Here is a 23,499-nt window from a genome sequence, read left to right on the forward strand (position 1 = left end):
GAGTTAAATTCACTTGAAATTAAGAAAATGCAAACAATTGTTGGAAATATAGTCTCTGATAGAGAAAATGTTCAAAGAAAAATTGAATACCTTGATAATCAATTGAGAAGGAATAACTTAAGATTTCTAAATTTTCCTAAGTGTCCTTTGATACCCCCAATGGAAATGTTAAAAAAGTATTTTATTGATGTACTAGGAATTCCAAAGGAAGCTATACCTCCAATTGTAAAAGTTTATTATATTACGGGAGCCAAAGCTATTACTGAGGAGGCTCCAGTAAATTTGACTCAATTTCTGGAAACGTCTTTAGAAATTATAACAGAACGAACAACTCTTCTTGCAAACTTTGCCTTCGAAACAGATAGAAATAATATTCTTAGGCTATACTTCAAGTTTATGTCTTCTCATTTTCTGGGTTCAAAGATACAAATTTTCCCTGATGTCAGCAAAACTACTCAGAAAAGAAGGAGAGAATTTCTGGGACTTAGGCCCCGGATTCTCACCCTAGGCGGGACTTTTAAGTTAAAATTTGCATGTAGATGCCTTATTTCCTTAAGAAATGTTTATTATGTATTCTTTGAACCAGAAAAGTTGAAAAAGTTTGTAATAGCAAAAGAAAATGCAGACGAATCTACTTCGATAGCAACCGAAGTTAGCTAAAACTGCAGGCAAAGATCTAGCTCTTATCCTCTTATTGTACTTTTTATTTATGCTTTACCTCTGTAATTAATTACCTTATATCTTGATCTAAGATTGTGGTCTAAGTAACAAAGACATTGCTATTTACTCTTGACTATGTGTATAATAGTCATGGTATTGTATTTCCTGATTTTCTGACATTTATTTTCATGAATGTATATTTTGAAATTCATAAATAAAAAAAAAAAAAAGCCGTGCTGACTTGGTCTCAGTAATCCATGTCCTTGGATGTGCTCTGTAATTTTGATAATAGCCTCTACCATTTTCCCCGGCAGCGGCGTCAGACTCACCGGTCTATAATTTCCCGGATCTCCCCTGGAACCTTTTTTAAAAATCGGCGTTACATTGGCCACCCTCCAATCTTCCGGTACCACGCTCGATTTTAAGGATAAATTGCATATCACTAACAGTAGCTCCGCAAGCTCATTTTTCAGTTCTATCAGTACTCTAGGATGAATACCATCCGGTCCAGGAGATTTGCTACTCTTCAGTTTGCTGAACTGCCCCATTACATCCTCCAAGTTTACCGTGAAGTCAGTAAGTTTCTCCGACTCATCCGCTTGAAATACCATTTGCGACAACGGTATCCCACCCAAATCTTCCTCGGTGAAGACCGAATCAAAGAATTCATTCAATCTCTCCGCTACGTCTTTATCTTCCTTGATTGCCCCTTTTACCCCTCGGTCATCCAGCGGCCCAACCGATTCCTTTGCCGGCTCCCTGCTTTTAATATACCGAAAGAAATGTTTGCTATGTTTTTTGCCTCTAATGCTATCTTTTTTTCGTAATCCCTCTTGGCCTTCTCTATCTGCGCCTTGCATTTGCTTTGACACTCCTTATGCTGCTTCTTGTTATTTTCAGACGGTTCCTTCTTCCATTTTCTGAAGGCGTTTCTTTTAGCCCTAATAGCTTCCTTCACCTCACTTTTCAACCACGCCGGCTGTCTTTTGGACTTCCATCTTTCTTTTCTAATTCGCGGAATATGTTTGGCCTGGGCCTCCAGGATGGTATTTTTGAACAGCGTCCATGCCTGTTGTACAGTTTTTACCCTCTCAGTTGCCCCCCTAAGTTTTTTTTAACCGTTCTTCTCATTTTATCATAGTCTCCTTTTTTAAAGTTAAACGCTAAAGTATTTGACTTCCTGTGTATAGGAGGGAGGTTCTGGCCAAAAACAGAAATAAAATGAAACATAAGCAATCTGTAATTCCCTCAAATGAAGAAGTGATTATGTGATCATAGAGAGAGAAAATTTTAAATGAATGCTTTCCAGTAAGGTATAAACACAAAGAATATCAGTAGAGGGGTCAGAATTGTGTTGCATTGAATGCTGCAAATTATAAGTGTCCACCTTTTCTTCTAATGGATTTTATGTAAAAAAAAAAAATGCCAATTAAAAGCACCAAGACAAAAGCTTACATTACATATATCCCTAAACAATTTGTTTTATTTTTTACATTTAAGTCTATTTTTATCCTCCTTCTACTCTTCAAAGTGAAAAGATTTTTCCTGGTATTTCCTTTTACACCATGGTGTTCTCTAGCCTTATTCACTTGTCTTTTTAAATGCAAAGCAGCTTGAAATTCTGCCAGATAATCTCATACATTTTTTTTTATCAATGTATAATAGCATTTTAAGTTGTGTAAGGATGAGCAGAACAGAGTAAGCATCAAATCTATTATTTTAGTCTCCAAATAAAAATCTCCCATTTATCCTTAAAATATGAAAATGCAAGGGAAATCAAAGTTGCTATTATGGTAATTCATTTTAAATCAAATATAATCTTGCACTGTTCAAGAACAAGACATTCAAATTCTATCTAATCAAGAAACACTAAAGGGGAATTTTTAAAATCCATTTACATGCATAAAACAGATTTATGCACTGAAATGGCTTGCTATAAAATTGTCTGGCAAAGGAGATAATGTTAAAGGTCTCCAAGGGAGCAAACACTTTTTTTCTTTTTACAATCCCCGAAAAATGCTCTCACAATTTAAACTCACCAATCACATAGTTGTTCTATTATTGCTGACACTCTATTAAAAGAGACACAAACCACTCTACCTCTATATACAACTCAACAGGCTGGACTGAATCCAGTTCAAAATCCATTTCTGCACTTTTTACAACAGTACGGTATTCTAGTGACCATCACTGGGACCAATATCCACTGTTCGTAACACCCAAAAGCAAATATCCTGCACAGATTAGAAAGTCTCCATCCAATGCAAAACTGAGGGTACATCCATGATGGAATGCTTAAAGCTGTTTCTATGCTGTATGATCCATGCCCTAACTAAACATGTAGATTTACAGATATGAATTTTCAGACAGGGACACTGAATCAAATAGACCACATTGGCCAATATGCAAGAAATAAAAATGCATTCTTTTTCTGAATCATCGGATCAACAAAGGTCTCAGTGATGATACACAATTCACACATGTCGTAGCTACTACATTGTCTCTCTGAAGCCAGTGGTCATACACAATCACCCTCTGGAGAAGTAGAAAAACAAGTAAAAACTAAGGGGGGTCTTTTACTAGAGGCGAGTGTATATGATCTGCCACAGGATCCATTTTATTCCTATGGGCCTTGATGCAGATAACTTGTGTTAATTAATAGGCAAACAAAAGTGGTTTTTGGAATGCTTTATATGCCTGATATAGGTAGGTATGTTAGATGATATAAATAAATCATCAAACTAGAATAGGGAATAAATAAATACATGGCCTTGACTGTGAAGGCTTTTCTTGTAACAATACATCACAGTCATGTTTGAATGCATGTTTTACTTCGTTTTTAAGGATAGCCCTTCCATACAAAACAATATAAAACGGCACTCTAATGCCATTTCATATAAAAGATGTGTTCCTGAGAATAGGATTTGGACTTACATGCATATTTTTTTAAATTTCAAAGCATGCATTTACAGTTTACTGAAAATTCTGCGAATGCGAAATAGCTGTTGCGAATATAATTTCACTGGAGAATTCTGAAAGTCAATGTGTGCGTGAACTTTCAAGTTATGTTTCCTCTAAGTGGGATACCAAGAGAAGATGTCCTCAGGTTTTGGCAACTCAGTACACATTATCTCTGCCACATACGTATTTTATTCATTCTCTAGGCCCTTAAAAAAAATCACAGTGTTCTCTCCCATTGTCATCATGAATAATAATTCCAGTAGCTCATTTTTCAATTATCATATCTAAAGAAACAAATAAAAAATGCAAAGCAGATCTTGTTTCATTTTTATTGCTGTCACAGTCTCATAGACTGTTACAAAAGCATTCCGCTAGTTTCTTTGATGTCAGATGGTTAACTTGAGGTATAACAACCACTTTAAATGCCTGAAAGCAAATTAAATTAAGAATAATATGCAGCTTTCTTTCCAGGTTCTTATTCACATCCTGTTTAGCACACAAAAGCTAATACAGTCAAACAATGATAGAAATGAAAAATAATTAACTATTTGTGAAGAATATGGTAGTACCATTAATTGGGAAATGTTAAGCACTGTTTACACAGCACCAGTATTTTGATTTTGCACTGCCAATTTATTACCCATGATATGCAACCAAGTACAGTTCATCTCTTTGGTAACATCCCACGATTTTTTTTAAATATGACCTTTTTTCACGTTTGAAACCAACTAGTGTGAAACACAGCAGCAGAGCTGCTTTACAGTGCGAACTCCTGCTGCTGCTTTAAGCGGGTCCGCCTAGTGTTCCAGCCGGAGAGAGCACATGTTTGGCTGTCCTCACATCTTGCCATCCTCTCCAATTAACTATGAACATGGAGGGCTGTACACATGCTCTTGCGGGCTCTTTAACAGGCTTCTAAGAGAGTGGAACAACTACACAGCAGGGCTCTGGGAACCAAGTAATGTGGGACAGACAGAGCCCTCAGACACTCTTCCTCCGAGTGGCACTTCTCTTTCTAGTACAGTGTTGAACAAAGGCGGCAGGAAGTTTAAATAGTGCCTTTACACAGTATATTGGATATGATACTCTAAAGCTGAAAGCCTTCAGTCCGCTATTTTATTCTCTGTGGATAAGCTTAAAGTAATGGAGAAATCCCAAACAGCAAAAGTTAGCAAAGAGAAAAAAACTGGAAAGATTTACTCAAGAGTACATAAAATGTTTTATGTATGTGAGCAACAGCTAAACTGTGTGTGTGTGTTTGTGAGAGGAGGCTTTCCACGAGAGAGACAGGCTACTTCTAGTGTGCATGTCTCAATTAGTTATTATTCTTTCTAATCCAATGGAAGTTGGAAAGAATTATACAAAAGGGGTTGAGTAGTTTGTCCATCCATCTGGGGGCAAAACAACTCTCTGAAAATTTAACAGAATGGGATGAAACTTGGCAGGAGGGGAAAATGCTAAAAAGACACAATGCATTCAAAAAACAGGTCAAATCAGATGGGGGGGGGGGGGGGTGTTATAGAGAAATAAGCCCCTGCAAAAATAGCCCAGTGCAATTCTATGGGAGAAGGAGTGTCAGCTTCTATACAAACTGAGTGAAACATAGCAGTTAGAGAACAGGGCAAGGCAGTTTAAAAAGGTGAAATTCCCTACTCTTCCACACCCCCAACTGCCTAACTCCTAGAAAACCTATCCCCTCACATCTGCCCCACAGCCCAATAGTACCTACCAGTAGCTGCCCCACCACCCTGCATACCGCTCCCACACCTACAAACTACCCCTCCAACAGCCACACCACCCACCAAACTGCACCATGCCAAACAACTATCCCCCAACAACTGCCACACCATCCCACATACTGCCCCCACACTACACCCAAACTGCTCCACACCTTAAATGTACTCCCTGCAAACTGCCCCACTCAACCCTGCAACTGCCCCTCATCCAGCAAACTAACCCACACCCAAAAACTACCCTACCCAAAACTGACAACACCCCACAAATTGCCCTAACCTCAAAAACTGCCCCCTGTAATTGCCCCATCCCCAAAACTTGTCCTCCACAACTACCCTTACATGCTCCAAAGTGCCCCACCCCTATCTCCCCCTAGACACAATACAGGACAGAAGTAAGTAGACACATATTCAAGCATATACAAAACAATCAGACCCCAGAGAAGCATACACAAGGAAAGTTAATATTTCCTTTTATCTGTTGTTAATTCTATTGTGAAAACTACTTCAAGAATCAGACTGTTTTCTTATTGGTTGCTATGTTCACTGCCAAGTAACATCTATTGCCATGGGCAGGGCCAGATGAAGCCACTGGCAAATCTGCACATACTTTGCATTTACACGTCCAGGTAGGCCTTGTAAGATGGGGGCATAAGAGTAGAAGGCAGCTCTAGCCAGAAGAAGGGAGGAAGTGATCTGGAGAAAGTTTCTGTATCAACTGAGAAGCACTGTACTCTACTATCCCGTAACAACTACCGCTCTGTAACTGCTCCAACCACAAAAATAATTTCCTGCAAATTCTCCATTACCCTAGCCCAAATCCTACCCCTTGCAAACTTCCTCAAAACACATAACTAGCCTCCTGAAAATTGTTAAACCCCCAAATTACCCCAACTGTCACCCACCCCACATATTGCCCCACACTCCTAAAGTACTCCCTGTAACTGTCCCACCATCTTGCATCTACCCCCCAAAACTAGCCCACCCCCCCCCAAAATATCTTACAACTGCTCCACAAATTGCCCTTACATGCAAAAGCAACCTGCCTCACCTCAAAAACTACCCCCACAACTGTTCCATCATGCCACTAACTGCCCCATCTTCAAAAAAATACCCCTCTGCAACTATCTAATCATCCTATAAAGCAAAGATATTTATCTGTAGCAGGTCTGAGGACAGCAGGCCTTATATTCTCACAAGTGGGTGATGCCGACTGCGTTGCCCATTCTGAGACTTATGACAAGCATAAGTAGAGCTTTATGGAGCACAAGACATGCTCCATCATGCATGTACGAGTGCCTTCCCGACTACCACAAGAACACGGGCACATTAGTAATATAATACAGCAAAAAGGTAAAAATAAGAAAGGAGACAACTCCAAAGGGAGGTGGGAGAGATTGTGAGAATATAAGGCCTGCTGTCCTCAGAGAATACCTCCTACAGTCCTCACTTTCACCGAGGACAAGCAAAGCGAATGCTACATACCTGTAGAAGGTATTCTCCGAGGACAGCAGGCTGATTGTTCTCATTGATGGGTGACGTCCACAGCAGCCCCTCCAATCGGAAACTTCACTAGCAAAGGCCTTTGCTAGTCCTCGCGCGCTCATGCGCACCGCGCATGCGCGGCCGTCTTCCCGCCCGAACCGGCTCGTGTTCGTCAGTCCCATATGTAGCAAAACAAAGCAAGGGAAGACACAACTCCAAAGGGGAGGTGGGCGGGTTTGTGAGAACAATCAGCCTGCTGTCCTCGGAGAATACCTTCTACAGGTATGTAGCATTCGCTTTCTCCGAGGACAAGCAGGCTGCTTGTTCTCACTGATGGGGTATCCCTAGCCCCCAGGCTCACTCAAAACAACAACCATGGTCAATTGGGCCTCGCAACGGCGAGGACATAACTGAGATTGACCTAAAAAATTTACCAACTAACTGAGAGTGCAGCCTGGAACAGAACAAACAGGGCCCTCGGGGAGTGGAGTTGGATCCTAAAGCCCAAACAGGTTCTGAAGAACTGACTGCCCGAACTGACTGTCGCGTCGGGTATCCTGCTGCAGGCAGTAATGAGATGTGAATGTGTGGACAGATGACCACGTCGCAGCTTTGCAAATTTCTTCAATAGAGGCTGACTTCAAGTGGGCTACCGACGCAGCCATGGCTCTAACATTATGAGCCGTGACATGACCCTCAAGAGCCAGCCCAGCCTGGGCGTAAGTGAAGGAAATGCAATCTGCTAGCCAATTGGATATGGTGCGTTTCCCCACAGCGACTCCCCTCCTATTGGGATCAAAAGAAACAAACAATTGGGCGGACTGTCTGTTGGGCTGTGTCCGCTCCAGATAGAAGGCCAATGCTCTCTTGCAGTCCAATGTGTGCAGCTGACGTTCAGCAGGGCAGGAATGAGGACGGGGAAAGAATGTTGGCAAGACAATTGACTGGTTCAGATGGAACTCCGACACAACCTTTGGCAAGAACTTAGGGTGAGTGCGGAGGACTACTCTGTTATGATGAAATTTGGTGTAAGGGGCCTGGGCTACCAGGGCCTGAAGCTCACTGACTCTACGAGCTGAAGTAACTGCCACCAAGAAAATGACCTTCCAGGTCAAGTACTTCAGATGGCAGGAATTCAGTGGCTCAAAAGGAGGTTTCATCAGCTGGGTGAGAACGACATTGAGATCCCATGACACTGTAGGAGGCTTGACAGGGAGCTTTGACAAAAGCAAGCCTCTCATGAAGCGAACAACTAAAGGCTGCCTTGAGATCGGCTTACCTTCCACACGGTAATGGTATGCACTGATTGCACTAAGGTGAACCCTTACAGAGTTGGTCTTGAGACCAGACTCAGACAAGTGCAGAAGGTATTCAAGCAGGGTCTGTGTAGGACAAGAGCGAGGATCTAGGGCCTTGCTGTCACACCAGACGGCAAACCTCCTCCATAGAAAGAAGTAACTCCTTTTAGTGGAATCTTTCCTGGAAGCAAGCAAGATGCGGGAGACACCCTCTGACAGACCCAAAGAGGCAAAGTCTACGCTCTCAACATCCAGGCCGTGAGAGCCAGGGACCGGAGGTTGGGATGCAGAAGCGCCCCTTCGTCCTGCGTGATGAGGGTCGGAAAACACTCCAATCTCCACGGTTCTTCGGAGGAGAACTCCAGAAGAAGAGGGAACCAGATCTGACGCGGCCAAAAGGGAGCAATCAGAATCATGGTGCCTCGGTCTTGCTTGAGTTTCAACAAAGTCTTCCCCACCAGAGGTATGGGAGGATAAGCATACAGCAGACCCTCCCCCCAGTCCAGGAGGAAGGCATCCGATGCCAGTCTGCCATGGGCCTGAAGCCTGGAACAGAACTGAGGGACTTTGTGGTTGGCTCGAGATGCGAAGAGATCCACCAAGGGGGTGCCCCACACCTGGAAGATCTGGCGCACTACCCGGGAATTGAGCGACCACTCGTGAGGTTGCATAATCCTACTCAATCTGTCGGCCAGACTGTTGTTTACGCCTGCCAGGTATGTGGCTTGGAGCACCATGCCGTGACGGCGAGCCCAGAGCCACATGCTGACGGCTTCCTGACACAGGGGGCGAGATCCGGTGCCCCCCTGCTTGTTGACGTAGTACATGGCAACCTGGTTGTCCGTCTGAATTTGGATAATTTGGTGGGACAGCCGATCTCTGAAAGCCTTCAGAGCGTTCCAGATCGCTCGTAACTCCAGAAGATTGATCTGCAGATCGCGTTCCTGGAGGGACCAGCTTCCTTGGGTGTGAAGCCCATCGACATGAGCTCCCCACCCCAGGAGAGACGCATCCGTGGTCAGCACTTTTTGCGGCTGAGGAATTTGGAAGGGACGTCCCAGAGTCAGATTGGACCAAATCGTCCACCACTACAGGGATTCGAGAAAACTCGTGGACAGGTGGATTACGTCTTCTAGATCCCCAGCAGCCTGAAACCACTGGGAAGCTAGGGTCCATTGAGCAGATCTCATGTGAAGGCGGGCCATGGGAGTCACATGAACTGTGGAGGCCATGTGGCCTAGCAATCTCAACATCTGCCGAGCTGTGATCTGCTGGGACGCTCGCACCCGCGAGACGAGGGACAACAAGTTTTTGGCTCTCGTCTCTGGGAGATAGGCGCGAGCCGTCCGGGAATCCAGCAGAGCTCCTATGAATTCGAGTCTCTGCACCGGGAGAAGATGGGACTTTGGATAATTTATCACAAACCCCAGTAGCTCCAGGAGGCGAATAGTCATCTGCATGGACTGCAGGGCTCCTGCCTCGGATGTGTTCTTCGCCAGCCAATCGTCGAGATATGGGAACACGTGCACCCCCAGCCTGCGAAGTGCCGCTGCTACTACAGCCAAGCACTTTGTGAACACCCTGGGCGCAGAGGCGAGCCCAAAGGGTAGCACACAGTACTGGAAGTGACGTGTGCCCAGCTGAAATCGCAGATACTGTCTGTGAGCTGGCAGTATCGGGATGTGTGTATAGGCATCCTTCAAGTCCAGAGAGCATAGCCAATCGTTTTCCTGAATCATGGGAAGAAGGGTGCCCAGGGAAAGCATCCTGAACTTTTCTTTGACCAGATATTTGTTCAGGGCCCTTAGGTCTAGGATGGGACGCATCCCCCCTGTTTTCTTTTCCACAAGAAAGTACCTGGAATAGAATCCCAGCCCTTCTTGCCCGGATGGCACGGGCTCGACCGCATTGGCGCTGAGAAGGGCGGAGAGTTCCTCTGCAAGTACCTGCTTGTGCTGGAAGCTGTAAGACTGAGCTCCCGGTGGGCAATTTGGAGGTTTTGAGGCCAAATTGAGGGTGTATCCCTGCCGGACTATTTGGAGAACCCACTGATCGGAGGTTATGAGAGGCCACCTTTGGTGAAAAGCTTTCAACCTCCCTCCGACTGGCAGGTCGCCCGGCACTGACACTTGGATGTCGGCTATGCTCTGCTGGAGCCAGTCAAAAGCTCGTCCCTTGCTTTTGCTGGGGAGCCGAGGGGCCTTGCTGAGGCGCACGCTGCTGACGAGAGCGAGCGCGTTGGGGCTTAGCCTGGGCCGCAGGCTGTCGAGAAGGAGGATTGTACCTACGCTTGCCAGAAGAGTAGGGAACAGTCTTCCTTCCCCAAAAAAATCTTCTACCTGTAGAGGTAGAGGCTGAAGGCTGCCGGCGGGAGAACTTGTCGAATGTGGTGTCCCGCTGGTGGAGCTGCTCTACCACCTGTTCAACTTTCTCTCCAAAAATATTATCCGCACGGCAAGGCGAGTCCGCAATCCGCTGCTGGATTCTATTCTCCAGGTCGGAGGCACGCAGCCATGAGAGCCTGCGCATCACCACACCTTGAGCAGCGGCCCTGGATGCAACATCAAAGGTGTCATACACCCCTCTGGCCAGGAATTTTCTGCACGCCTTCAGCTGCCTGACCACCTCCTGAAAAGGCTTGGCTTGCTCAGGGGGGAGCGCATCAACCAAGCCCGCCAACTGCCGCACATTGTTCCGCATGTGTATGCTCGTGTAGAGCTGGTAGGACTGAATTTTGGCCACGAGCATAGAGGAATGGTAGGCCTTCCTCCCAAAGGAGTCTAAGGTTCTAGAGTCTTTGCCTGGGGGCGCCGAAGCATGCTCTCTAGAACTCTTAGCCTTCTTTAGTGTCAAATCCACAACTCCAGAGTCATGAGGCAACTGAGTGCGCATCAGCTCTGGGTCCCCATGGATCCGGTACTGGGACTCGATCTTCTTGGGAATGTGGGGATTAGTTAAAGGCTTGGTCCAGTTCGCCAGCAATGTCTTTTTTAGGACATGGTGCTTGGGTACAGTGGACGCTTCCTTAGGTGGAGAAGGATAGTCCAGGAGCTCAAACATTTCAGCCCTGGGCTCGTCCTCCACAACCACCGGGAAGGGGATGGCCGTAGACATCTCCCGGACAAAGGAAGCGAAAGACAGACTCTCGGGAGGAGAAAGCTGTCTCTCAGGAGAGGGAGTGGGATCGGAAGGAAGACCTTCAGACTCCTCGTCAGAGAAATATCTGGGGTCTTCTTCCTCTTCCCACGAGGCCTCACCCTCGGTGTCAGACACAAGTTCACGGACCTGTGTCTGCAACCTCGCCCGACTCGACTCTGTGGAGCCACGTCCACGATGGGGGCGTCGAGAGGTAGACTCCCTCGCCCGCATCGGCGAAGCTCCCTCCGCCGACGTAGTCGGGGAGCCTTCCTGGGAGGCGACGGCAGCCGGTACCGCACGCGGCACCGACGCCGGGGACCTCACCTCGGGCGATGGGCCAGCCGGCGCCACGCTCGACGGTACCGGTGGCACAAGCACCGCCGGTACCGGAGGGTTAGGGCGCAACAGCTCCCCCAGAATCTCTGGGAGAACGGCCCGGAGGCTCTCGTTCAGAGCGGCTGCAGAGAAAGGCATGGAGGTCGATGCAGGCATCGACGTCAGAACCTGTTCCGAGCGTGGAGGCTGTTCCGGGCTGTCCAGAGTGGAGCGCATCGACACCTCCTGAACAGAGGGTGAGCGGTCCTCTCGGTGCCGATGCCTACTGGGTGCCGACTCCCTCGGCGACCCAGAGCTCTCGGTGCCGACACGGGAAGGAGACCGGTGACGATGCTTCTTCGACTTCTTGGAACGAAGCATGTCACCGGAGCTTCCCGGCACCGACGAGGAGGACGTAGAATCCAACCGTCGCTTCCTCGGGGCCGAGGCCAAAGGAGGTCGGTCTCGGGGGGGCTGTACCGCAGGAGCCCTCAGGGTAGGGGGAGACCCACCCGAAGGCTCACCGCCACCAGCAGGGGAATGGACAGCCCTCACCTGCACTCCAGACGAAGCACCACCGTCCGACGACATCAGCCGACGAGGTCCCGGTACCACCGACGTCGATGCAGCTGTCCGATGTCTCAGCGCCGATGCAGAGGGCCGATGCCTCGATGCACTCGATGCACCGGCGGCCGAGGATGAAGCTCTGGACGCTGAAGACGTCGATGCACTCGATACCCCCGGTGCCGATGCCGACGAAGAGCCCGAGAACAAAACGTTCCACTGCGTCAATCTCGCTACCTGAGTCCGCTTTTGCAAAAGGGAACACAGACTACAGGCCTGCGGGCGGTGCCCAGCCCCCAAGCACTGAAGACACGACGCGTGCCTGTCAGTGAGCGAGATGACCCGGGCGCACTGGGTGCACTTCTTGAAGCCGCTGGGAGACTTCGATGTCATGGGCGGAAAAATCACGCCGGCGAGATCAAAAGTCGAAATGGCGGAAAAGGCACCTAAAAAACAAGGGGAAGAAAACTTCGACCCGAGGCCTAAAAGCGGCCTACCCCGACGACGAAAGAAAACTTACCGGGGCGAAAAAGCTGAAAATAGCGGAGGGGGAAAAGACCAAAGAGTCTTTTCCCACACAGAATGGATTTTTTTTTTTTTTTTTTTTAACAACACGACGAACGCGCGAGGTCGACTTTGCGGGGCCCGACACGGCGAAAACATGACCGTACCGAGCGCGGACAAAAGAAGACTGACGAACACGAGCCGGTTCGGGCGGGAAGACAGCCGCGCATGCGCGGTGCGCATGAGCGCGCGAGGACTAGCAAAGGCCTTTGCTAGTGAAGTTTCCGATTGGAGGGGCTGCCGTGGACGTCACCCATCAGTGAGAACAAGCAGCCTGCTTGTCCTCGGAGAAGCATATTTATTCTCACAAGTGGGGAATTCCAACATCCAGGCTCACTGAAAACAACAAACAATGGTCAATTGGGCCTCGAAATGGAGAGGACAATACTCAGATTAACCTGAAACTATATACAAACTGAGAGTGCAGCCTGGGACAGACCACAATGGTCCTAGGGGGAGGAGTTGGATTCTAGACCCCTAACAAATTCTGCAACACTGTCTGCCTGAACGAATTATTGCATTGGGTATCCTGCTCCAGGCAGTAATGAGATGTGAATGTGTGGACTGAAGACCATGTTGCACCCTTGCAAATTTCTTCAATGGAGGCTGACTGCAAGTGGGCTACTGAAGCAGCCATGGCTCTGACATTATGAACCGTGACATGATCCTCTAGGGTCAGTCCAGCTTGGGCATAAGTGACAGAATGCAATCTTCCAGCCAATTAGACATGGTGCATGATGGCAACCCCCATCCTGTTGCAATAAAAAGAAATAAAAAGTTGGGCAGACTGTCTGTGGGGCCTGGTCCACTCCTTGTAGTAGGCCAATGCTCTCTTGCAATTCCAAGGTGTACAAGGTGCTTTCGCCAAGGTGGGCATGAGGTCGGGGAAAGAATGCTGGGAAGACAATCGAATGGTTCAGATGGAACCCCAACACCACTTTCGGAAGGAACTTAGGGTGCGTGCACACGACTACTCTGTTGTGATGAAACTTAGTATAAAGTACATCCACTACTAAGGCTTGTAGCTCACTGACTCTACGAGCTGAAGTAACAGCCACCAAGAAAATGACCTTCCAGGCCAAGTACTTCAGATGGCAGGAAGTCAGTGACTCGAAAGGAGCTTTCATCAGCTGAGTAAGAACGATGTTGAGGTCCCATGATACTGGTGGAGGTTTGACGGGGGCTTTGACAAAAGCAAACCTATCATGAAGCGAACAACTAGGGGATGTCTAGAGATGGGCTTACCTTCTACACAATGATGATAAGCGCTAACTGCACTGAGGTGAACCCTTACGGAGTTGGTCTTAAGACCAGACTCAGATAAGTGTAGAAGGTATTCAAGCAGGGTCTGTGAAGGCAAGCAAGGGTATCCAGGGCCTTGCTCTCACACCAGACAGCAAACCTCCTCCATTTGAAAAAATAACACCTCTTAGTGGAATCTTTCCTGTAAGCCAGCATGACCCGCGAGACACCCCCCGAAAGATCCAAGAAAGCAAATTCTATGCTCTTAACATCCAAGCTGTGAGAGTTAGAGATTGAAGATTGGGATGTAGAAGAGATCCTTCGTTCTGAGTTATGAGGGTTGGAAAACACTCCAATCTTCATGGTTCCTCGGAGGACAGCTCCAGAAGTAGAGGGAACCAGATTTGCTGACGATAATATGGCGCAGTCAGAAACATGGTCCTGCAGTCTTGCTCGAGTTTCAACAAAGTCTTCCCTATGAGAGGTATGGGAGGAAATGCATACAGCAGACCTGTCCCCCAATGGAGGAGGAAGGCATCCAATGCTAGTCTGCCTTGGGTCTGAAGCCCAGAATAGAACTGAGAGACTTTGTGGTTGAAGTGTGTGGAAAAGAGATCCACTGAAGGGGTGCCCCACGCTTGGAAGATCTTGTGGACAATGGTCATGCTGAGAGACCACTCGTGCAGTTACATTACCCTGCTCAGTCTGTCGGCCAGACTGTTGTTTTTGCCCACCAGATAAGTGGCTCACAAGTACATGCCATATTGGCAAACCCAATTCCACATCCGGAAGGCCTCCTGACACAGATGGCATGATCTGGTGCCTCCTTGCTTGTTGGTGTAATACATGACAACCTGATTGTCTGTTTGAAAGAGCACAATTTGGTGAGACAGCCGATCTCTGAAAGCCTTTAGAGTGCTCTAGATCGCCCGGACCACCAGGAAGTTGATCTGAAGATTCGTTTTCCAGGCGGAGCAAGCACCTTGAGTGTGAAGTCCATCTAAATGAGCTCCCCAGCCCAGGAGGAAGCATCTGTCGTCAGTACGTTTTGCAGCTGAGGAATTTGAAAGTCCCAGAGTCAAACTGGATCGAATGGTCCATCAGTGAAGTGAGTGAACAAGCTCTGGAGACACTCAAATGATTGTCCAGACTTACCGTGGATTGACACCATTGAGAAGCCAGGGTTCATTGGGCTGCTCTCATGTGAAGACATGTCATGGGTGGTTGACATGCACTGTAGACACCATGTGGCCCAACAACCTCAACATCTGCCTAGCCATGACCTGCTGAGAGGCTCGAACCTTGGAATACAGTGCAACTAAAGTTTCTGCTCTCAGCCCTGGAAAGTAAGTTCGAACCCTTTGTGTGTCGATAAGGGCTCCTATGACTTTCAATTGTTGGGCAGGAAGAAGATGGGACTTGGGTTAGTTTAAAATGAACCCTAGTAGCTCTAGCACCTGAATAGTCCTCTGCATGGACTCCCGAGCACCGTCCTCCAAGGTGCTCTTCATCAGCCAATCATCAAGATAAGGGAACACATGGACTACCAGTCTGCGTAACGATACTGCAACTACCACTAGACATTTTGTGAAACCCTGGGAGCTGACCTGAGGCCAAAGGGCAATACACAGTACTGGAAGCAATGTGTTCCCAGCCAAAACTAAAGATACTTCCAGTGAGCTGGAAGTATCAGAATGTGGGTATACGCATCCTTCAAGTCCAGATAGCATACCCAATTATTTTCCTGAATCATGGGGAGAAGGGTGCCCAAGGAAATCATCCTGAACTTTTCTTTGACCAGGAATTTGTTCATGGCCCTTAGGTCTAGGATGGGACATATCCTCCCTGTTTTCTTCTGCACAAGAAAGTACCTGGAATCGAATCCCCACTCTTCTTCCCCTGGTGGAACTGGCTGGACCACATGGGCCTTCAGAAGGACTGAGAGTTTCTTTGCAAGTACCTACTTGTGTTGAGAGCTGAAGGAATAAGCTCTCGGTGGGCAATATGGAGGTTTCTGATACCAACTGAGGGCGTATCCTAGATGGATATTTGGAGAATCCACCGGTCATAGGTTATAAGGGGTCACCTGTCATGAAAAAACTTCAGCCTCTCCCTGACTGGCAAGTCATCTGGGACAGACACTTGTACTGTGGCTATGCTCTGCTGCAGCGAAAAACTCATCCCCTATTTTGACTGGGGAGCAGCAGGGGCTTTGGACGCACCCTGTTGATGAGAAAGAGTGCGCTGGGGCTGAGTCTGAAAAGGCTGTCGAGAAGAGGTGGCAAACCTACACCTCTGAGAGTAATAGGGACCCCCCTCCTCGCCCCAAAACGTCCTAGCTGAGGAGGTTGATGCGGAAGGCACCCGGTGGGAGAGAATAGAGATGGTATAAGTATGTTTTTTGATCTCGTCAGTGACCTCCTCAACCTTCTCTCCCTCCTTGCATGGGGCATCCGCCAACCTCTGCTGAACCGACTGTTTCAAGTCAAAAACATGCAGACATGAGAGTCTGTACATTGCTATACTTTGAGCAGAGATCCTGAAAGCCACATTAAAAGTGTCATAAGTGCCCCTGGCCAAGAACTTTCAACACACCTTCTGTTGCTTGGCCAACTGACGAAGTGACTCGGTGTGCTCTGGTGGAAGCATCTCAGCTAAGTCTAGCAAGTAAATACTCGTGCTGGTAAGACTGGATACATGACACGAGCATAGAATCCTGGAACATCTTCCTCTAAAAAGAATCCAAGGTCCTAGATTCTCTGCCTGGGGGGGGGGGGGGGGGGGGGCGCTGAGGCACAGTCGCCTAGAACTCCTGGCTCTTTTGAGGGTGGATTCCACCACCATGGACTTGTGAGACAACTGAGACTTACCAAATCCAGGTGTGCTGTGGATCCAGTACATGGTATTGTTCTTTTTGGGCAGCACCGGGACCGATGGAAAAGCACTCGCACATGCGCTGTGGAGTGTGTATGTTCCACAAAGCTCTATTTATACTTGTCAAAAGTCCTGGACTGGGCGATGCAGTCAGCATCACCCACTTATGAGAATAAATAGGCCTGCTTGTCCTAGGAGAAACTGTCATCACATCCAAAACCTAACTTCCCCACTACCCTCAATTATCCCATTGTCCAAATCTATCCTACCACCCTACAAACTGTTTCCAACCCACAAAATACTTCCTGCTACAGTCCTACCACCCTGCAAACTCCTCTCACACCCATAATCTACCCCTCTAAAATGTCCATCACCCTGCAAACTGCTCCCCTAATCTCCCCCATGAACCACCACCCTGAAAAAGCACCATTTCAATAACCTATATCTGTGTTGGTTTTCTGTTTGTCTGTGATAAGGAAAGTTGAGAGGGGAACACAGTTTTAAAAGTGTAATTCGTTTATCACAAGAAACAACACATAAGGAAGCTATGGGGACAAAAAGGGGTGGGGTTACCCTGAGACATACATAAATCATAAAACCATTCTATAAGAACACTGTGCCATGCAAACATAAAAGGGCTATTTTTTTAACTGGATTTTATTAATAATGTTTTACCCTCCTTTTTTTTCTCTTTTTTTATTTGACAGATGCCCTCTTTTTTGCTACTTACCAGTGCCCGTTGAGTATAATTTAAGTGCTACTCCTGATGCAGACTGTATGTCGAAACATGTTGGGCTGTTAATATATTTAAAGATCTCTTGAAATCCACTGGATGCTAAGCATGCCACTGGTGGGGTTCTTTTTAATTGACTTAATTTTAATAATCTCCAACGTTCTAATGAAGCCTCACTTTCCCAACGTTCTAAAGTGAGGAGCAGAGACCGCTTTTTGCTCCTTGAGTGTCTGCCCCGCCCACGCGTCAAACATGACGACATCAAGGGCGGAGCACAGACACTCAACGAAACGAAAAAGCCATCAGTGCCGACACCCTCAGCGCATCACCCAAGCCCTTCCCCTGCCAATCCACGAACCATGCAGGGGGAGGAGTAGGGAAACACGCGCAGCGTGTTTCCCTACTCCTCCCCCTGCCTACGAAACACCCTGGACACAGAAGCTACAGACCTCCCTCTTCCGTCTCCCTCCCCCCTGTCAGGACTCTGAACCCCCTCTCCCCTGTGGCCTCAGGACAACAGATGACGTCCCATTACAACGTTGCAGGTGCAGTATCCGTGCTCCGCCACGCCCCCCAAAGTCGTCGCCCCTCTCCCCTCCCCCCCAAGTTGGCTACGCAACACCCTCCACCCCCCCCCCGATAAAAAAACAAACAAAAAACTGAAAAAAAGATTTTACAAAGGAAAGGAAACCAAGTCAACACCACCCCCACCACGGCTGCGCCTCGACTGCCTCTTTCCTGTTCTGCAGCTTTCGCTCTCTCCTCCGGCGGAGCATGCATTTCTCGAAAAGGAAGTCGCAGAGCTTTAAACTACTGAACAACGGTAAGAAGAAAGGGAAGTTGAGGGCCAGGTGCTCTTGGGGGGGAGCCGAAGGGAGTGCGCATATCCAGCTGCCCTCCCCCCCCCAATCCACAAAGGGGCAACTGCCAGACGAAGCGAAGTGGCAGAAGTTTAACGAATGACTTCTGAGCACGTCAGGGCTCAGGCGCACCTTAAATCAACAGGAAAGCAAAAGACAGTCTCTCTTCTCTCTCCTCCCTCTGCAATAGTCTCGCCAAAACCCCCTGGAAAATGGTCTGTTTTAAAACAGATTTTCAAAACAAAACAAAAAAAAAGCAATTTCACATTTGCACATGGAAGTAGCAGGATGTGGGGCTGTCTAACTGCATGATAAGTAAGAAATTTGACAGAGGAAAGATTTATGACTCGACCTGCCTGAACTGTATCCTCAGAGCAACAGATATGGGAGGAGGCTGTGTCCTTTCCTCTGAAAAGCCCTTATTCCCGGTGAAACTTTATGATGCCTATTTGTTTTAGGGTTTTGTTTTGTATTTTTGGGGAGATGGGGAGTTTCAATCAATCTTTATTTTACTTTCAATTTTATCATTCATGTTTTCTTTTCCTAGAATTAAAAACAAATGGCTGCTTTTCCTGATGTTTGCTGCTCAGAGGATAGACTTCACACATTAACAGACTCTCTCACAGACACACTTGCACCCACTCTGTCTCACACACACACACACTTGCACATTCACTCTCTCTCTCACACAGTCACTGTCACAGACACTCTCTCAAACATACACACTCCGCCAAAAACCTTCTCGCACACACTCATTCTCACATAAACACACTCTCTCACAGACACACTTGCACCCACTCTCACTGTCTCACACACACACACACTTGCACATTCACTCTTTCTCTCACACACACACTCTCAAACATACACACTCCACCAAAAACCTTCTCACACACACTTTCTCACATAAACACACTCTCTCACAGACACACTTGCACCCACTCTCACTGTCTCACACACACACACACACACTTGCACATTCACTCTCTCTCTCACACACACTCTCTCAAACATACACACTCCGCCAAAAAACCTTGCTAGCGCCCGTTTCATTTCAGCCAGAAACGGGCCTTTTTTACTAGTATTCTATATAATCCTGCTATAGTTTTTGACACTGGACTTCAGTTTTCTGCAGTAATTGTGCCTCTTGTTTTTTTGTATTGCAATTTACCTGTGTACACAATATATACTTGTAAATGCTATTTACATGTAGATATGTTCTAAAGTGATGGCGTAAATAAATTCTAAACCATAAGCACTGCCACGCTGGGAAAAGACCAAAGGTCCATCAAGCCCAGCACTCTGTCTCTGACAGCGGCCAATCTAGGCCCCAAGAACCTGGCAAAAAACCCAAAATTGAATAACGATCAATGGACTTTTCCTTCAGAAATCTGTCCAGACCCCCTTTAAACTCAGCAAAGCCAGCTGCCGTCACTACCTTCTCTGGCAATGAGTTCCAGAGACTAACTAAGCGCTGAGTAAAGAAAACCTTTCTCCGATTTGTTTTAAACCTACCACATTCTAGTTTCATCTTGTGTTCCCTGGTTCTATTATTGTTAGAAAGCGTAAACAAACGCTTCACATCTGTCCGCTCTATCCCGCTCATTATTTTGTAAACCTCAGGAAAGCCTAGTCAAACTCCTCTCACATCAAGTGGTCAAGCAAACAAATCATAAAATACAATAAAATACACAATATAAATACAACAGAAAATCCAGAAAACGTAATAGATAACATATCCATATAGCTTCTCACTGTTTAAACCCAGACTCGTTTTCTCTCACAAACTAGAGACAGCAAGTATATTTAGTGGGTAACCCAAAAAAAGGGAATTACAAAACTGGAGTCTAATATCACTTAATGAATGGACAGTAAAATCTGTTATGTGAATGAATGGATGAAGCTGTTAAAAAGGCTTGTTGTGTAAAGCAGAACTTACAAACCTGCCTAATTTGAATCATACTTAAAGGGTTTCAGATAGGATCCTGACATTACAAATCTGCTTTTGCATTGCTAAAGCTAACTCTTGAAAAAGAGAAACATGAGTTAATTCTAAGGAACCTGATCTAGCCAGTCAGATGACCTATACTTTAGTTGAGTTTACATTTAAAAGATCTGAAAACAGTTAATGATGGATAGACAAAGTTAAATTGTGCAATTCATTCATATTGTCTAAGGTCAGTGAGGTGTAAAAGTGATTGTAATCATACAATGTTGAACCCCAAATTTCAAAATAAGCCTTTCCAGTGGTGATAGGTTGATGTTAAAAAGTACATTTGAGCCCTGTGATACACCATAAGAAATAGAGAAAGAATACGTGAGATACTATCCACAAGGCCCCTAATACACACAAACATTTGCAGCCCTTTTGGGACAAATATATTAGTTTAGCAGGGAGAGAGCTTTGGAGTCCTGATGGTAAGCATGTAATAAACAAACTGGTGAACTGATTTGCAAATTTCACAATTGATTACGTAAAACACATAGACATACAGAATATCAATATAAAGGGTCATGGATTTGATTTTATTGCCTTTCTGTGGTACAACCACAGTGGTTTACATGTATTATATGCAGGTACAGTCACTGTTCCTAGTGGACTTACAATCTAAAGTTTTTTTGTAATTGGGGCAATGGAGGGTTAAAGTAAGAAGTAATATCAACATAACATGAAGAACTATTCTAAAGAAAACATCCATAAGGACCATGAAAAATTAATTTATTGTTATGACTAAGCCAGTACGATATGGAACAACTTTCAACATCACTTACAATATTATCATTTTCCATTTATTTAGTCTTATAGCCCACATTATCCAAAGTTCGGTTCTATGCAGCTTCAGTTAACGTGGTTTACATGGTAATAAGGAACTGCAATCAACAAGTTTACAGCGTAACGAAGGGCTTACTAAGATAACAAATCAAATACAGAACTTCAGCCCCCTAAATGTTGCCAGTCTAGCCATATTGTGGTCTGAACTGCAGAAACTGACTGGTGCTATGAGACTAGGGGACCCTGAAGTGTCAAACAGCAAGACCATGGATTAGGGAGGTTCGGAGGTCCCTCGTGTAAGCTAGGGGGAACACTGGGGATAACATTTTTACATTTCTGCTTAATCATATGCAGTTTACCATAAAAACACCACTAAATGCTCCTACCTGGATAAGATGTGCTGGTAATGAGATGACACAAGCAGAAAGAGACATTCGGAGTAGACCACGGAGTGCATGTAAGAACCTTGTGAGGCTATGAATATATTGGGGATGGTCACTACAGCATATGTCATCGCCCCATAGCACTGAGCCAAGTGACTGAAGAACTATTCGCAGAATATTCTTGTGTTTTTTCTAACATATGAAAAAAGGAAAAGAAAACACTATGAGAATGGCTTTATGAAGCATGTTTTTATGGTATGCCTGTCAAGTATACACAGTTTCTATCAGGTTCATTTATAGGACAATACCTACACATACCACAATTCGACCTTGACTGGCCTCTAGATGGACTCTTGTTGTGACCCAGTAAGGCAGTTCTTACGTTATTTTGTTCTTAAATGGACTAAGTGAAGTCAAGTAGTGGAAAGTCATATAGCAGCAAACATTTCCTCAGGATCCCTTCAGTCAGCTGGATTTTCAAGATGTACGCCATGAATACAGATGAGAAAGATTTGAATAGCGGAAACCATTAATTTTTGAAGGAAGGGAAGGTAGTGGAGGTATGGGAAGGAAAGACATCTTGGAATTGCAGTTTGAGGTTTCTTAAATGCTGTTATATAAGAGTTTGTTAATGAAGAGGGGAGGGATTACTTCTTTTATTCTATCTGGGATAAAGAGGTGTAAGCTGAAGAGGTTTTTTTTTTATCAGCGAATCAGAATAAGGCACTGAGTTCTATACAGTAAGGGCTAGTGTGCATGTTAAGGCCATTTATGTAGCAACAGCATACTGCATGCACCAACTCAGTCTGGGAAGATTTTAGCAAATAGAAGTTAAAATTGGCCTCTATGTATTTGTAAATGAATCAATGCTGCAAGCAAATGAGACTTTAATGTATGTATGATACACAGAATTGTACACTCTTTTCCATACTCTACTTAGCAAGAGCTCACTAGGGCCTGAAACTTAACATCTCCCTCAGATATTTTGTAAGTGTTTAGCAGGCAAACTAAATGCAATATACACTACAGTGCAGAAGACACAGGGGCTTCAGTGTTTGTTTAAATGCTGGCTGCCATGGACTTTTCATGCCTGGATATTCTGCACTGGGCTGTACCCAGGTACCTGCACTGGATATCCAGGTATTCAGCAGCCACCGGCGATATTCAAACCAGTACCTGAAGAGCTACCCAGATAAAGGTAGGACAGCCTTTTTGGTATTCTAACTTTATCTGGATAACTTCCTGGGAAGCCGACAGAATATTGCTGCTAACCTGGGTCTACCCAGACTCTAACCTGCTTAAAAAGACAAATTGCCTTTGGTGTGGTTCACCTATCCAAAGACTATATCAGGCATTCTGAGGCTTGAATTATAGGGTTAGATAATCAATGAAGACTTATTTGAGACTAACAATTACTTTTGCTTGTCTGCAGACTACATTGCTCCTGTAATGTTTGATGGTTTATATCTAGAATATTTGATGTCTTTTTTCGTTCCCTTTAGCTCCTACTTACTCTAGAGCTGGTGTAAAGTGTAAAAAATATTTACAAATATCTTTTCCATATCAATCCGTTCATTTATGGTGTTCTTTACCTATTTCATTGAGGACCGCTCCTACTTACATGTCTTTTTGGAAAGGTTTGAAGACTTTTCTATTTCAGAAATCTTATTTGTAATGTTTAAGTAATTTTTTAAACTGTACTTGGCACCCGTTTTGAACCTAATTAGGGAGCTGGCGGAAGAGAAGTACCATATCATATCATATAATTGAAGCTTTAGCTAGGACTGCAATGGCAGAGACTCTCACAATATCTTCTGACTGCCCACAGCACTAAAGCAAAGACACACCTTGGCTTCAACACTACAGGATGATTGTAGACGAAGAATAATCAGATGCTAACGCACTTCAGTGTCTAG

General features: G+C 45.7%; 1 protein-coding gene across 3 annotated transcripts in view; it reads right to left on the reverse strand.

Annotated features, from left to right (window-relative positions):
• ELP4 (elongator acetyltransferase complex subunit 4) overlaps window positions 1-23,499 on the reverse strand; it is a 335,577-nt gene that overhangs the window by 160,889 nt on the left and 151,189 nt on the right. For all 3 annotated transcript variants that reach the window (XM_030200666.1, XM_030200665.1, XM_030200667.1), the window contains exon 7: window positions 21,587-21,775. In XM_030200666.1, coding sequence (XP_030056526.1) covers window positions 21,587-21,775 — 189 coding nt within the window. The remainder of the gene's footprint in view (window positions 1-21,586; window positions 21,776-23,499) is intronic.

The sequence above is a fragment of the Microcaecilia unicolor genome, chromosome 4, assembly GCF_901765095.1.
Source record: "Microcaecilia unicolor chromosome 4, aMicUni1.1, whole genome shotgun sequence".
In the NCBI taxonomy this organism is placed as follows: domain Eukaryota; kingdom Metazoa; phylum Chordata; class Amphibia; order Gymnophiona; family Siphonopidae; genus Microcaecilia; species Microcaecilia unicolor.